Below are 14,221 nucleotides of genomic sequence, written 5' to 3' on the forward strand. Positions count from 1 at the left end.
ATTGGGCATGGTCATTCATCCAATAGTGCAAAAAATACCTGAGACTAAAAAACATATTTCTATTCGAAATTCAACTCATAATAGTAACAGTGAATAACTTGACAAAAGTACTTTTGTTGACATCATCACACAGCCAATTCACTAAATAACTGAATCATTGACATCAAGTGTCTCTCCCTACCTGCAGTACTGACTCCTATATTGAGGTTCTGGACGGGTCACGGGTGCACCCAGAGACCTATGAGTGGGCCAGGAAGATGGCCGTGGACGCTCTGGAGTATGATGAGTCAGCGGAGGACGCCAACCCGGCTGGAGCACTGGAGGAGATCCTGGAAAACCCAGAGCGGCTCAAAGACCTGGACTTGGATGCCTTCGCTGAGGAGCTGGAAAGACAGGTCAGTGTGGGAGATGTAGGATGCGTCTCTGAAGTAGTGCACTATATAAGGAATAGAGTGCCATTTTGAACACACCCGTTGTCCTACTCTGGTTTGGTTATGAAGAGCTTGCATACTCTTGCATACTCCTCCTGATCTGAGGACATTGTAGTGCTCACTGTTTGAGACTCTCTGTGTCCACAGGGTTATGGTAACAAGGGCATCACCCTGTATGACATCCGTGCTGAGCTGAGCTGCAGGTACAAAGACCTGAGGTCCACCTACAGAGGACCTAACACAGAGGAGATCTTCAACCTGCTCACCAAGGAGACACCAGAGACCTTCTACATCGGTCCGTACTGTTCCTTCTCAACCAGGGCATTATTGATATCTCTTTCAAAGTGATGTGTTAATACGCACACTGCCGCACACTGCCAGCCCCAAAGTTGACATAGTAGAAAACATGAATAAATCCTTTACTGGAATCCCAACACTGTCTGTCCTGTCCTGTCCTGCCTCTTTAGGTAAACTTATTACCAGTGTGGTGACAGGAATTGCTCACCGGCGCCCCCAGGGGGAGAGTTATGACCAGGCCATAAGGAATGATGAGACAGGTCTGTGGCAGTGTCCTTTCTGTCAGCAGGACAACTTTCCTGAGCTCAGTGAGGTGAGAATCATATATGCTCCATATTCTGCTGCAATCTATACTGACAGTTAATTTGAAGAGTGGTGTGTTATGGGTTTTAAATTCCTAGATTATTATTTGTGGCTATATTTATATTGGCCACAGCTGTCTTTTTGATCAACAAAGTCTGACATAGCCTCTGGTCTCTCTGGCAGGTGTGGAATCATTTTGACAGTGGCTCCTGCCCTGGCCAAGCTATTGGGGTCCGCTGTCGCATGGACAACGGAGTCACCGGCTTTATCCCAACCAAGTTCCTCAGTGACAAAGTGGTCAAGCACCCTGAAGAAAGGGTTAAGGTATCACGGTAGTTTCCCCCAAAATATCTTTCAATATCAGTATAACTAACAGTCATATAACACTTTAACTTGAACCTGCTGTAGGTGGGCATGACAGTGCACTGCAGGATCATGAAGATTGACATTGAGAAGCTCAGTGTGGATCTAACCTGTCGGACGTCAGATTTGTCGGATAAGAACAACGACTGGAAGCTTCCCAAGGACACCTACTACGACTTTGACACTGAGACAGAGGATGTGAAGCAGGAAGAGGAGGCCAAGAAGAAACAGCAGAGAACAAGTGTGTACCTGTCTGAGATCTCTAGATGGAGAACATAGCTGGAGTTGATAAATGGCATTTTGGATTCATCTTTTATTATTGGTTGATTGTGGTAATGGTAGTAAGAGTAGTTGTTGGGCTGGTTTCCAGGACACAGATTAAGCCTTGTCCTAGAATAAGATGCATGTTCTTTGGAGATTCTCCATTTAAAGTGTTTTTTAGTCCAAGGCTATGTGTCTGGGAAACCAACCCTAATAATATAATATCAAACTCTAAAATACAGATTTCAACTCCCTATAGCCTACATTAAGAGGGTGATAGCCCACCCATCGTTCCATAACATCAACTTCAAGCAGGCAGAGAAGATGATGGAGTCCATGGACCAGGGAGATGTGATCATCAGGCCCAGTAGTAAGGGAGAGAACCACCTGACTGTTACTTGGAAGGTTGCTGATAGCATCTACCAGCACATTGACGTACGAGAGGAGGGCAAGGAGAATGCCTTCAGCCTGGGACATACCCTGTGGATCAACACTGAGGTCAGCTCCATTCACAGGCTTCTTCATTATGAAGCAGTATATGCCTGTATGAATAAAAAAATATGTGCATCCAAAATGGCACCCTTTCCCTGTATAATCCACAGAAGTAGTGCACGATGTAGGGAATAGGGCGCCATTTGGCACGATACCAATGTGTTTCACGTATTTAGTAGGTTGTGTGACCTTTTTCTCAGGAATTTGAAGATCTGGATGAAATCACAGCCAGATACGTTCAACCAATGGCTGCGTTTGCTCGCGATCTGCTCGGTCACAAGTATTTTCAAGAATGCAATGGTGGAGACCGAAAGGTAGGAACAAGGATATACTTTCTTTCAATTCACAGTATCATTGTGTATGGATATGTTTTTATGTGTGCATCAGTCTATCTGCCAGTTTGTGTGTGTCTGAGAGAGTGGGGGAATAAGAGATACAAAGAGACAGATGGGATAGAAACCTTTTCAATTTTCTTCAATTGATCATCAGCTGCCGTCCCTGTTTTTTGAATTGCAGAAAATGGAGGAGGTCTTGGTGAAAAGCAAGAAGGAGAAGCCTACATTCATCCCCTACTATGTGTCTGCCTGTAGAGAGCTGCCAGGGAAGTTTCTGCTCGGTTACCAGCCCCGCGCAAAGCCAAGGTTACCTCAGGACTGCCAACCACACCTCCAACTGCTTTTGTCATTTAAATCAACACCCATTCATAGGATGCATGAATTTGCATAGAAATACAAATGCTGGAGATGCGCTTGGCTTCATTTTTTTCCATGTGCAATTGACACCCTAAATAGAAAAGCTCTTGTGTTTGAAATGGAACTGCCCCACCCAAACCCAAACACAGAATGTGTGCCAGGACAGTTGGGGAAGCATGAAGCGCCTGTTTGTCTCTGCCACTGTTGCCTGCCAAGAGCAAAAGTGATTATTGGTGCTTGCTTAGAGACATGAAAGAACATGAACATAAACATTAACTCTTACTTACCTCTCTCTCACTCGCTCAGGAGGGTTTGTCACATTATCCACAGTAATCATCACTGTTCAGTGAACCTTCATAAATACAGTAATGTGGTGTTGTAATGTCACATAATGTACAGTTCAATAGGAAAGTATTCAGACCCCTTGACTTCCCACATTTCCACATTTTGTTACATTACAGCCATATTCTAAAATGGATAAAATATATTTTTCCTTCATCAATCTACACACAATACCCCATAATGACAAAGTGAAAACAGAAATACCTTATTGACATAAGTATTCAGACCCTTTGCTATGAGACTCAAAATTGAGCTCAGGTGCAGCCTGTTTCCATTGATCATCCTTGAGATGTTTCTTCAACTTGATTGGAGTATATAAGGTCCCACAGTTGACAGTGCATGTCAGATCAAAAACCAAGCCATGAGGTGGAAGGAATTATCCATAGAGCTCAGAGACAGGATTGTGTCGAGGCACAGATCTGGGGAAGGGTACCAAAAAATGTCTGCAGCACTGAAGGTCCCCAAGAAAACAGTGGCCTCCATCATTCTTAAATGGAAGAAGTTTGGACCACCAAGAGTGTAGAGCCGACCGCCCAGTCAAACTGAACAATAGGGGGAGAAGGGCCTTGGTCAGGGAGGTGACCAAGAACCCGATGGTCACTCTGATAGAGCTCCTCTGTGGAGATGGGAGAACTTTCCAGATGGACAACCATCTCTGCAACACTCCACCAATCAGGCCTTTATGGTATAGTGGCCAGACGTAGCCACTCCTCAGTAAAAGGCACATGATAGCCCGCTTGGAGTTTGCCAAAAGGCACCTAAAGGGCTCTCAGACCATGAAAAATGAGATTCTCTGGCCTGATGAAAACAAGATTGAACTTGTAACGTCTGGAGGAAACCTGGCACCATCCCTACGGTGAAACATGGTGGTGGCAGCATCATGCTGTGGGGTTGTTTTTCAGCGGCAGGGACTGGGAGAATAGTCAGGATCGATGGAAAGATGAACGGAGCAAAGTACAGAGAGATCCTTGATTAAAAGGACCTCAGACTGGGGCAAAGGTTCACCTTCAAACAGGACAATGACCCTAAACACACATCCAAGACAACGCAGGAGTGGCTTCGGGTCTCTAAATGTCCTTGAGTGGCCAGAGCCCGGACTTGAACCCAATGGAACATCTCTGGAGAGACCTGAAAATAGCTGTGCAGCAACGCAACCTGACAGAGCTGGAGAGGATCTGCATGAAGAATGGGAGAAACTCCCCAAATACAGGTGTGCCAAGCTTGTAGCGTCATACCCAAGAAGACTCAAGGCTGTAATCACTGCCAAAGGTGCTTCAACAAAGTATGGAGTAAAGGAGGGGGATTTCTAAATTTGCAAGAATTTTTTATTATGGGGTATTATGTGAAGATTGATGAGGGGGAGGGAAAAAACAATTTAATCCATTTTAGAATAAGGCTGTAATGGAACAAAATGTGGAAAAGGTCAAGGGTTCTTAATACTTTCTGAATGCACTGTAGTGTTATTGTTAGAATGTCGTAATCAGAATGTCATGACTTTTCTCTGGCATGTAGGGTTGAGTTTGTGACTGTCACACCTGAGGGGTTCAGATACAGAGGACAGATTTTTCCCACAGTCAATGGACTTTTCCGATGGTTCAAAGACCATTTCCAGGATCCAGTGGCAGGTCAGAGCATATACAGAATGCTGCCTTTGAAATGCCTCACAATTAAACATACAGTCCAGGGTAATCGTGCTCTAATGTCAGATTCACTTCTGTTATCTGATTTCTGGTATTTCTCCTACAGGGATTACTCCCAGCAGCAGCAGTAGAACACGAACCCCAGCCTCTGTCAATGCCACGCCAGCCAATATTAACATTGCAGGTCAGTTTAGAGCCGGGATGATACTAGTATCTCCATATTTTTTCCATGGCAAAAATGAAAACACAAAGCAGATCTTACTCTTTGGTCCTTTAAAAACCTGTTGTAAGTAAAATATTGTGTGATATAGCTAGAAAAATAAATACATGTGACTCTGGACTGCAACATGATGTTTGTTTCTAACATCAGGGCTGTTTTCCTAAAGAACTTCTATCCGCTTTGTGTTTTGTTTCTTGCCATGATACTAACGAGTATCGTGATAGTGGTATTGTCCAGGCCCTAGGTCAGTTACTGTGTATACTTACTCACCAGGATCTCTATGGCTATAATATACTATATGTTACCTCAATTGGTTTTTATCATTTCATGCATCCTAAGGTTGGAATCATCAACATTTTAAGACCTTTTAAGAAGCAGTTTCTCTATTTAATCTTCTCATTATGTATAAAGTTGGATGTATTATGTATGCCCTATGTCTCTGTCACTCAGATCTGACTCGTGCAGTGAACGCCCTCCCTCAGAACATGACCTCTCAGATGTTCAGTGCCATTGCCGCTGTAACGGGCCAGGGCCAGAACCCCAACACCACACCTGCCGGTTGGGCATCCAGCCAGTATGGCTACACTGGGGACAGCAGCGGTGGGGGGGGCAGCAGCAGCGCCTATCACGTACGTTTGGAATACACAGACGCTTACTGTATATCTGAATGTCATCACAAATCTCTATCAGTTTTTCATGTTTCTGTTCAACATGAGCCCTTCTTTTTTCTGTCCCAGGTGTTTGCCACACCAGCTCAGCAGCCCATTGCTACTCCCCTTCTGACGCCAAGCTATTCGTACACCACCCCCACCCCTAGCCAGCAGCAGACTATCACCACACCCCAATACCCCAGCAGCACTCCCCAGTCCTCACACGGGTCACAAGGACATGGACACCGCCCTTCCTCCTCCACACCAACATCATCATCCTCTTCCCGCCATCACAGGACACCAACACCAAAGTAAGTCACTTCTCAAAACTAACTCTTAGACAGAATTATCCAAATAGAGAAACTATTTCAATTTGGGTAATTCAAATGGAGAGACTATGGTTCATGTATGTAGCTGGGCACTTAGAGAGGATTTCTTACGGAAGTTTCCAACCGCAGATAACTTAGCTCTAATTATTCAGGAAGCATACAACTGCTAGATTGCGAGTGAGTAAGTAAATAGTGAGTTATCTTCTCTCCGTGCTCCCAACCCTCAGGGCAACTTCCCACACAGCAGTGGACTGGGGCAAGATGGCCGAGCAGTGGCTCCAGGAGAAAGAGGCAGAGCGCAAGAAGACGAGGCCCAGAATGACCCCACGACCTTCTCCCAGCCCCATGATCGAGAGCACGCCCATGTCCCTCGCTGGAGACGCCACACCGCTGCTGGATGAGATGGATCGCTAGGTCCAGAGGAGATTTTCCTTCTCCCGATCCCACTGTTACTCACCCCTACTGTACTGTATATGAACTGGACTCATTATACTGTATAATACTGCATACACTTCACTGCTTCAGTTGTTCACATTGAAGGATAAGATGATGGTGACCAACATGGATGACTGAATTGCACGTGGATAATGTATTTGATAACAGTGGTTTGTTTCAAATTCACCTAAAGAAGATGGTTGTAAATGTTGACTATCACTTCTTTGGTAGCACTGTTCCTCACTTGCAATTTTTGTGGAATGTACTGGGAACAATGACAACTGCATGCCTTCTTTAAACCAGGTTTTAAGTGTATTAACTTCAAATGCATGTGATGCAACAAAAACCAATGAAAACTATGTATTTCTGAATCACACCCGAGGTTACTGTAACATGCTATATGAATATTAACCATCTCTCAGTAGGGGTTTTAAAAGGCAATTTCTAGTACTATGTATATTATATCTACTGTATACTATTTTATCTTTGTCACATGGGTCTTAGGCCATTTTAATAGCTATCTTGTTAGTTTCTGGATTCATATGAAGTTGCTGCTTAGTGTATTGCATGAGAGCTCGACTGGTTATAGGTTTTAGCCTACAGTAGCTATACAAGCTTCATGTCTAGTCTGTGTAACACAATGAAGAACATTGACAGTATTTACTTGGATGTGTTGAACAAAATAGGTATAGGACCTCAAGCACTTTTACTAATTGTATTATTTTTTTTACTTTGAATGTTTTTAGTATTTTTAAATGCATTGCCGACTGTGGTCTGTGCTTACTGTGCTACATCAGCATATTCACATTACAGCTACTGTCCTGTAATATACAGTACACTTAAACGTTATCCTCTATCAACATTTAATCCATATGAATGTATTTTAAACCTATCAAATTCACTCCCTGTAGTTGAATTAAAGTCATGTAAGAAGTGTCAGTCAGTTTCAGTATTCATCATGTTCTCATAAAATCCATTAACAAAATGAGGCCATAACAAAGAAGAGATCGATCAGTGCCAGCCTGCAGTACGAATTAAAGCTGTATGTTAGCATTGTTGAATGCCTTTCCTTCATAAAAAAATGTTTAATACAGAAGACCCTCTTGTTTCTTTGCCAACTGAGAACAATTGTTACTCACAAGTGGTCAGACCATACAAAATACAGTATGATTCCATTCAAAAGACCATTGAAAAAAACAGACAAAGCAGATGATTTAATATTATGTGATATGAGGTGAGAAAGTATTATACTGTCTCAGATCCAACTAGCCTACTACGTTGCCAGTACTGCTTAAGCATTCTGCCCCCCCCCCCCCCCCCCAAACCAAGCTGGTCTGAATGCTTGGGTCTAGTCCCAGTCTGGAACACCATCAGTAGCATCAAAGTCCCCTTTGTTATTAAGCTTTGAATACCAGTCACTGCTTCCTGAAGTCTCCAACAGTTTTACTATTACCCTAGCTGGTGTTTTCAGTCTGTAACATATCCTGGCAATTTATTGTAAATTAGCTCAATTAAATCAAGAAACAACAGACAAGAAACAAACAACAGAAACAGAAATTGCATGTTTGAAAGCCTAAAGCTGTTTATGTTCATTTTCTTTAAGTGGGAAATACCAAAAAATGATGTGCACCTTCCATAAACTGCTGGACATAATTACAGAACTTATTCTAAACATATGTGTCTGTACTCTCTAAAGTAAGCTACAGTATAATATGTCAATCTCATTCTGTAGAACTCCTCAGAGTAGCATGTGAGACTCAGCTGAGGGATTTGAGCCTCAGTGTTACAGGCTCTTTACAACCCTAATTTAGGTGGGGAGAATAGAGTTCACAGTGAGCACGTAATCCTTTTTGAAGAATGTGACCCCTTTCATCAAAATGCCTTATATCGCATTGGAAGAGACTAGAGGTCCAAAGTCCCACACAGAACAAAGGAAAAAGTATTTAAACCTGGAAGAAGGCTCAGCTTTCTTGGCTTGGAGCCTGTCTGTGTATACAGTATGGCAAGCATTGTTTGCAGAAAAGTACAAGTAAGCAGTTTACGGGTAAGCAGATGAAATGGCAAACTCCCTGAACTTGGAATTCTTTAATTTCTTCCTTATTAAATATTCACTGCTGTCTTGGGAGTACAGTACAGTATATGCAGTATACAGTATACATGTACAAAAGGGAATGGGTTATTAATGAAATCATCACTTTTAGAATTCATTGCACTCAATATATGCTTCTTTCCACTATTTTTATTAATCATTGGTGTTTAAATGCATATATATATTATTACAAAACATTATCCTGATCCTTCATGCACTTGTTACAATTCCTGTTGAATAGTGGCACAAATGTTGATTTGACAAAACACACAAGATGACGACTAACACATAATACACCCACGTCTGAGTCTGCATAGCAGGTTTTTCTGATAGTCACGAGCTTGGCTAGTCTTCTAGGACATCATTGCATTTTTTTAATCTATACTAGAAATATTGTTAGTATGAGTCTCATTGTGGTGGTTTTCTCCTTTTCTTTCTACCTAGTCTCTCTCCTATTTTCTGGACAGTGGAATTTATTGGACTTACAGTGGGTGTGCTGGTCTGCACAGGGAAGAGGGCCTGTTCTCTGTAGTTCTCAGATTCCTGTAGATTGAACTCTCCTACTTCATCAACTTTGGATGAAATTGCTGACGCTGAGGGTGTCAGACTTATACTTGTCATTATTTCTTCAAGTTTAGTTTAATTCTCATTATGGATAAGAACTTCATCTTTGACAACAGTGGTTATGGCCTCTTTTTTACTTTTCTTTCTACCCTCCCTCTCTTTTGAGCGTTGTCTTCTCCCAGTCACAACGGGGACGCTGGCTGTTGTGGTGAGAAGTCCCTTTTCACTGTGACTCCCTATGCTCTGTGGCGCTAGTGTCTCTGCCTGCTCTGCAGCGACTACAGTGGTGGTTGTGGGGATGTTCAGTACACCAGTGCTGTCAGTAGTGACTGTACGAAGGGCATCTTCAGTGGGATTCTGCAGAGATGTTCCCGCAGCCAAAAGAGGTGGTATGATTTTTCCCCTCATCTTTCTTCCCTCTCTCTCTTTCGGCCTGTGCCTTTTGGTCTCACTCAAAGTCGAGCTTACAGTCGTAGTGGTATTGGACCTCTTCTCATTGTGACTTTCTGGTCTGTGTGACACTGGCTGCCCTGCAGTGCTAACAGTAGTGATGGTGGTGACGGCTGGAGCACTTGTGCTCTCAGTAGTGATCACTGCAAAATCCTCTTCAGTGAGGTTTCTGAGAGTAACAGCCACCATGGGAGGAGTGGAAGTGATTTTCCTCCTTTTATTTCTTTCCTTTCTCTCCTTCGACCTGTGCCTTTTGCTTTTGATAAAAGTCACAATGGGGGTGCCGGCAGTAGTGGTAACAGGGCCCTTTTCACTGTGGTTCTCTAACCTTTGTTGCACAGACTGATCTGCAGAGATTATGGCAGTGCTGGTACTGTTGGTCGGGGTGCCAGAGCTCTCTGTTGTGGAAGTTGGGAGGACCTGTTTAATGGCGGTATGGTGTGCAACTCCTTTAGGGGTGACAGTTGGCGTTAAGTTGCTCTGTTTTTTCCTCCCTTCCCCCTTTCTTGACCTCTTCCTTTTGGTTTTCTGTGTGGTCACAATGGGTGTGCCAGTGGTTGCAGAGAGAGACGCTGCTTCTCTGGGATCCATCAGATCCGGGATTTCCAGCATTGTCTGCTCCTTCTTGACAGCAGTGACTGAGGTGACAGATGCATCTGCAGCACTTTCTTCATCTACATGTGGTTCATCTCTCATGACATCATTAGAAAGCTCCTCTTTCCCTCCACGATCTACTTCACCATCACTGAAACGGTTGACATTTCTGTTCAACTGGTCAACATTCTCAGGCCCATTCACAAAGTTACTCTTGTCGACAGCTTCCGCTGCTTTGGTAGGACTAACCATTGTCCCTTCCTCTGCTCCTTTTGAGACTGAGTTGATTTTCTGCTTCCTCTTTCTCCCTTTTCCTTTCCCTTTCCTCTTCTTGTTATTTTTCTTATTTTTCCCTGCAGTGTTCTTCCTCTTCTTCTTCTCTGAGGTCTGTGTCTCTCCTTTGGTGGTGTCTGTAGCCGAGCCCTGAGAGGTGGAGACGGTGGCCAGAAATTTGATGAAGTCTTCAGCTGCGGTGACCATGTTGCTGAGAGAGGGCTCCTCGGGGCCAGTGGTCTGGGAGCCGGACACAGTGGACTGTGTTGTGCTTTCAGTATTGTCCTGCTCTATGCCTGTTTTCTTTGTCTCTTTCTGTACCAGAGGAGCCACAGTCAGCACATCAATAACGTCAATGCCTCCGAAATCATACAGGATGGACTCTCTGGGTACTGCAACCAGGAGCTTGTCATACTTTTTACACCTGTGTGGATAACAGAGATGGAGAGAGGTTTAAGATGTGCTCCCTGTAGTGTACTTCAAAGCCACTTAAAAATGCTTTGGATTGTTATTTCTTGTTTGATTTTGTTATTATTTGAATTGTATTTGCAAGACATTCTAGTTCACTGTTACACGGAACCCAAACTGGCTGCGCGCGTGTGCGGTCGTGCGCTATCGTGCATAAATGTATTCTGCCCCCCCACACCAAACGCGATCATGACAGGCAGGTTAAAATATCAAAACAAACTCTGAACCAATGACATTAATTTGGGAACAGGTCGAAAAGCATTAAACATGTATGGCAATTTAGCTTGTTAGCTTACACTTGCTAGCTAACGTTAATTAGCTAGCCGAATCATTTCTAGTCATCGCTCTTCCTTCCAAGCTTTTTTATCTTTGAATTTATATGGTGATTGACATCTAACTTACCCTTTTACCACGACTACCGGCAAAACATTTCTACTTTCAATCACCCACGTGGGTATAACCAATGAGTAGATGGCACGTGGGTACCTGCTTCTATAAACCAATGAGGAGATGGGAGAGGCAGGACTTTCAGAAATAGAAATAGAAAGGAGTTCTATTTTAGCCCGTGGCATCGCAGAGCAGTGTGGGTGCAATAATTAAATAATATGGATTTCTAAATTTATTTTGCGACGCTCGCGCACGCAACGTGTCCGGTCTGGTCAGCATGTTAGCGCTAGTAACATACGCATTTCACTGCACCTGCCATAACACCGGCAAATCTGTGTATCTGACCAATAAACTTTTATTTGATTTGTAAGCGCATTATTGGAATCTACAGTAAATACTGTACTTACACGCCATACCAGTGGCGCTCCACACATTGCTCTTCATATATGAACTGGAAACAGGGCACCTCAATGACATTGAAGAAAGCCTGACCAACCACCCTGGAGGAGGTGTCATTGACTTTCCTCAGACACTCCTTCAACCTGCATAGACAGTGTGACAAAGAGAAAATGTGCCACTCCAGCTTACTGTAACCTGTTTGGATGGTTTGACAGTCAGTGGTTTGACAGTCATATAATTGGTTTCAGCCATTAACTGTCTAACATAATTACTCAAGTGTATGAAGCTCATAAACAAAAAAGGCGTTCCAACTATAGTGGAGGCAACTCACGCATTATCGCAGTCACAGTGACTAAGGGGATGCCACTTGAAATTGGTATAGCCGTACTTTGAGGAAAACGCATGGATGACGTAGGGGCAGTAGTCATGAACGCGGCAACAACTGTCAGTCGCTGTGAACTCTCCTACAAATAGAGAGTGTATATTAAAAAACACAACAAACCAACATCAGAGAAACAGTTGAATGGCTAAATGAGTTCAGAATAGTTAATCATGCATCTAGAATACAGAATAATATCAAACTTCACGCAACCTACCCAAGTGATCGTAATTATCAGCCATGTTGCCAGCTCCACACCACAGGGTTCCAGGATAAGTGAATCCTCGCTTGGATCTCCGTATCACCTGCTTGCCATCCTCCTGGACATAATTCTCTCTCGTCTCCTTCGGTGTATGTGCTGTTGGCGCGGCTATCCTCTCCGTGGTGACCGTCGTGCGCTTTGATGTCCTTTGGAACGCTTGACAGTTGTATTTGGCTTCTGCCATGTCTGTAAAACTAAACTCCATATCTCCTGGGTTATTTCTCTGGTGCTTCAGTCCTAATCTGCACACATGCATGAACGACTTCACCTGCATCTGGTTGATGGTTACTGAGCAATCCACCAGATTACCTGCGGGGTCACGCACGGAGCGCACCTCCTCAATTCCGTCTGACACTTGGTAAAAGCAATTTCCCCCCATGCCTGACATTTTGGCACAGAATGTGCTGTTGAGCATGAAAAACACATCTTTACTCTGTTTCTCTGCATCTAGGGAATAATTGGGGAATTGTCCTTTGACAAAGTTTCTGTCCAGATAAGACAGAAAGAAAAAAAATACCGACCACATTACTTCAGATGGCACTTTCAGCACCACGCGCACTGAGAGAGCACCACTACTGTTCCCAGGCTCTCGCCAAACCCGGCTTTATAATGACACTTCTAGTGGCGCGATTATTAATACGATGACTGACAATAATGGGAGGGGTCTGACACACAAAATGTACCCCTTGAGTGGACGATTAAACACTTTCCATTATTTCAACAGAATTCATTGAGACTGTGTGGTCGGTCTAATTTCAGAATCTGCGTAGATTGATGTTTAGTAATTTAAACATAAAAACAAGGCTAATCTACAATTACTAGAAGTTCAACACGAAAATGATCAGTCTATTTGTGCCTGAATTTTGTTACATCCAAATCAGACAATAACTACAGGAAAGTATATTAACAAGGCACATTTTTGCTTGCGTCTTTGTCTCTTATACGCATTCAATTTATTTATAGGCGAATAATCAAAGAAAGAAGAACCTATAGGGTTAATAGGATGGGGTGAACTACTGCTGCCAGCCTAGGCTACTCTGCGGTGCGCTGACCGCAAGTTACCTTCCCGTGCACCTTTTCATTAAAAAAATAATCGAGATTTAATTTTGGTGACGCTGCAAGCAAGGGGGAGGTTATTCTCGCGCTTTCCATGGTAAAAAGGATGGCGGATTTGACATCTTTTAGTTTCCACAAAAGGCATTGGTGGTGACCTAAATTAGAATGTCGAAACAAACGTCTTTCTTTTTCTAGAATGGAAAGGTTTGCAAATCGTGCACGCAATCCGCGCTCTCTCAGCAGCATGTATGAGCAAGCTGGGTTTAATTAATGTTCTTTCGGGGGTTGAAACCTACTAACGATGGAGGATGGAGAGCTGAGGTTGAGGTCATGTCAGAGGGTGCACTACTGTATCCGGGCCAAGCGTAAATGTTGCCCTAGTGTCGAATGGGGTCATTTATTTGGACTGGCACTGCATGGTGGTACGGGCAGGTAATTCATCTATTAAAGTAGCTAACTATGTAATGGAACTCTTTTGACAAAAACGGACTATGCATTTTAAATATTGCAACATATACTTCTTTGGCAACATTTTATTAGGTTTTATGAACTATTAAATATTTCACCCAATTATCTGGGTCTGCATGTGCAGTCAGTAGTCAAGACAAAAATCCGCGGTGAGTTCTAATCAGCCCACTGTTATGTCACAAGGCAGAATTTACCATGAGCTTCCAGGAGAGTCGTGGGCCTTTTGTATTCTCCGCAAATGCACTGGAATCGGATTGTTATTAGAAGGTGGAGAGAAATGATGCAAAATCACCTGAGGCAACATTCGACTAAACCTTGGAAAAGCCATTGGGTTAATTGAATGCTCATTACTGTAAAGATTAAGTGGGTGGAAAACA

General features: G+C 43.3%; 2 protein-coding genes across 2 annotated transcripts in view; one reads left to right on the forward strand and one right to left on the reverse strand.

The window, feature by feature from the left end:
* Window positions 1–7,551, forward strand: part of LOC135546438 (transcription elongation factor SPT6-like) — a 30,467-nt gene extending 22,916 nt beyond the window's left edge. Inside the window, exons 25-37 of the mRNA XM_064974860.1 lie at window positions 188–395; window positions 579–726; window positions 899–1,041; window positions 1,215–1,355; window positions 1,440–1,635; window positions 1,915–2,153; window positions 2,348–2,461; window positions 2,664–2,788; window positions 4,694–4,806; window positions 4,928–5,005; window positions 5,492–5,670; window positions 5,779–6,002; window positions 6,248–7,551. Of these exons, the coding sequence (XP_064830932.1) occupies window positions 188–395; window positions 579–726; window positions 899–1,041; window positions 1,215–1,355; window positions 1,440–1,635; window positions 1,915–2,153; window positions 2,348–2,461; window positions 2,664–2,788; window positions 4,694–4,806; window positions 4,928–5,005; window positions 5,492–5,670; window positions 5,779–6,002; window positions 6,248–6,434 (2,095 nt within the window). The 3' untranslated portion in view covers window positions 6,435–7,551. The remainder of the gene's footprint in view (window positions 1–187; window positions 396–578; window positions 727–898; window positions 1,042–1,214; window positions 1,356–1,439; window positions 1,636–1,914; window positions 2,154–2,347; window positions 2,462–2,663; window positions 2,789–4,693; window positions 4,807–4,927; window positions 5,006–5,491; window positions 5,671–5,778; window positions 6,003–6,247) is intronic.
* A 461-nt stretch (window positions 7,552–8,012) lies between these two features.
* Window positions 8,013–12,908, reverse strand: LOC135546439 (uncharacterized). The gene is made up of 4 exons (XM_064974861.1): window positions 12,276–12,908; window positions 12,011–12,143; window positions 11,688–11,822; window positions 8,013–10,849 (listed from the first exon to the last, which is right to left on the reverse strand). The coding sequence occupies exons 1-4, from the start codon at window positions 12,844–12,846 to the stop codon at window positions 9,184–9,186; spliced, it is 2,505 nt and encodes an 834-aa protein (XP_064830933.1). The 5' UTR covers window positions 12,847–12,908; the 3' UTR covers window positions 8,013–9,183.
* Between the last annotated feature and the right edge of the window lie 1,313 nt (window positions 12,909–14,221).

Source organism: Oncorhynchus masou, chromosome 9, assembly GCF_036934945.1.
Source record: "Oncorhynchus masou masou isolate Uvic2021 chromosome 9, UVic_Omas_1.1, whole genome shotgun sequence".
In the NCBI taxonomy this organism is placed as follows: Eukaryota; Metazoa; Chordata; class Actinopteri; order Salmoniformes; family Salmonidae; genus Oncorhynchus; species Oncorhynchus masou.

What these genes read in the sequence shown, in the direction of transcription:
- LOC135546439 (XM_064974861.1), bottom strand. Translation starts at nt 12,846, where the DNA reads ATGTGGTCGGTATTTTTTTTCTTTCTGTCTTATCTGGACAGAAACTTT. An exon ending in TGATAATTACGATCACTTGG is followed by an intron (nt 12,144 to 12,275) that starts GTAGGTTGCGTG and finishes CTCTATTTGTAG; the next exon opens with GAGAGTTCACAGCGACTGAC. An exon ending in GAGCGCCACTGGTATGGCGT is followed by an intron (nt 10,850 to 11,687) that starts GTAAGTACAGTA and finishes TTATCCACACAG; the next exon opens with GTGTAAAAAGTATGACAAGC.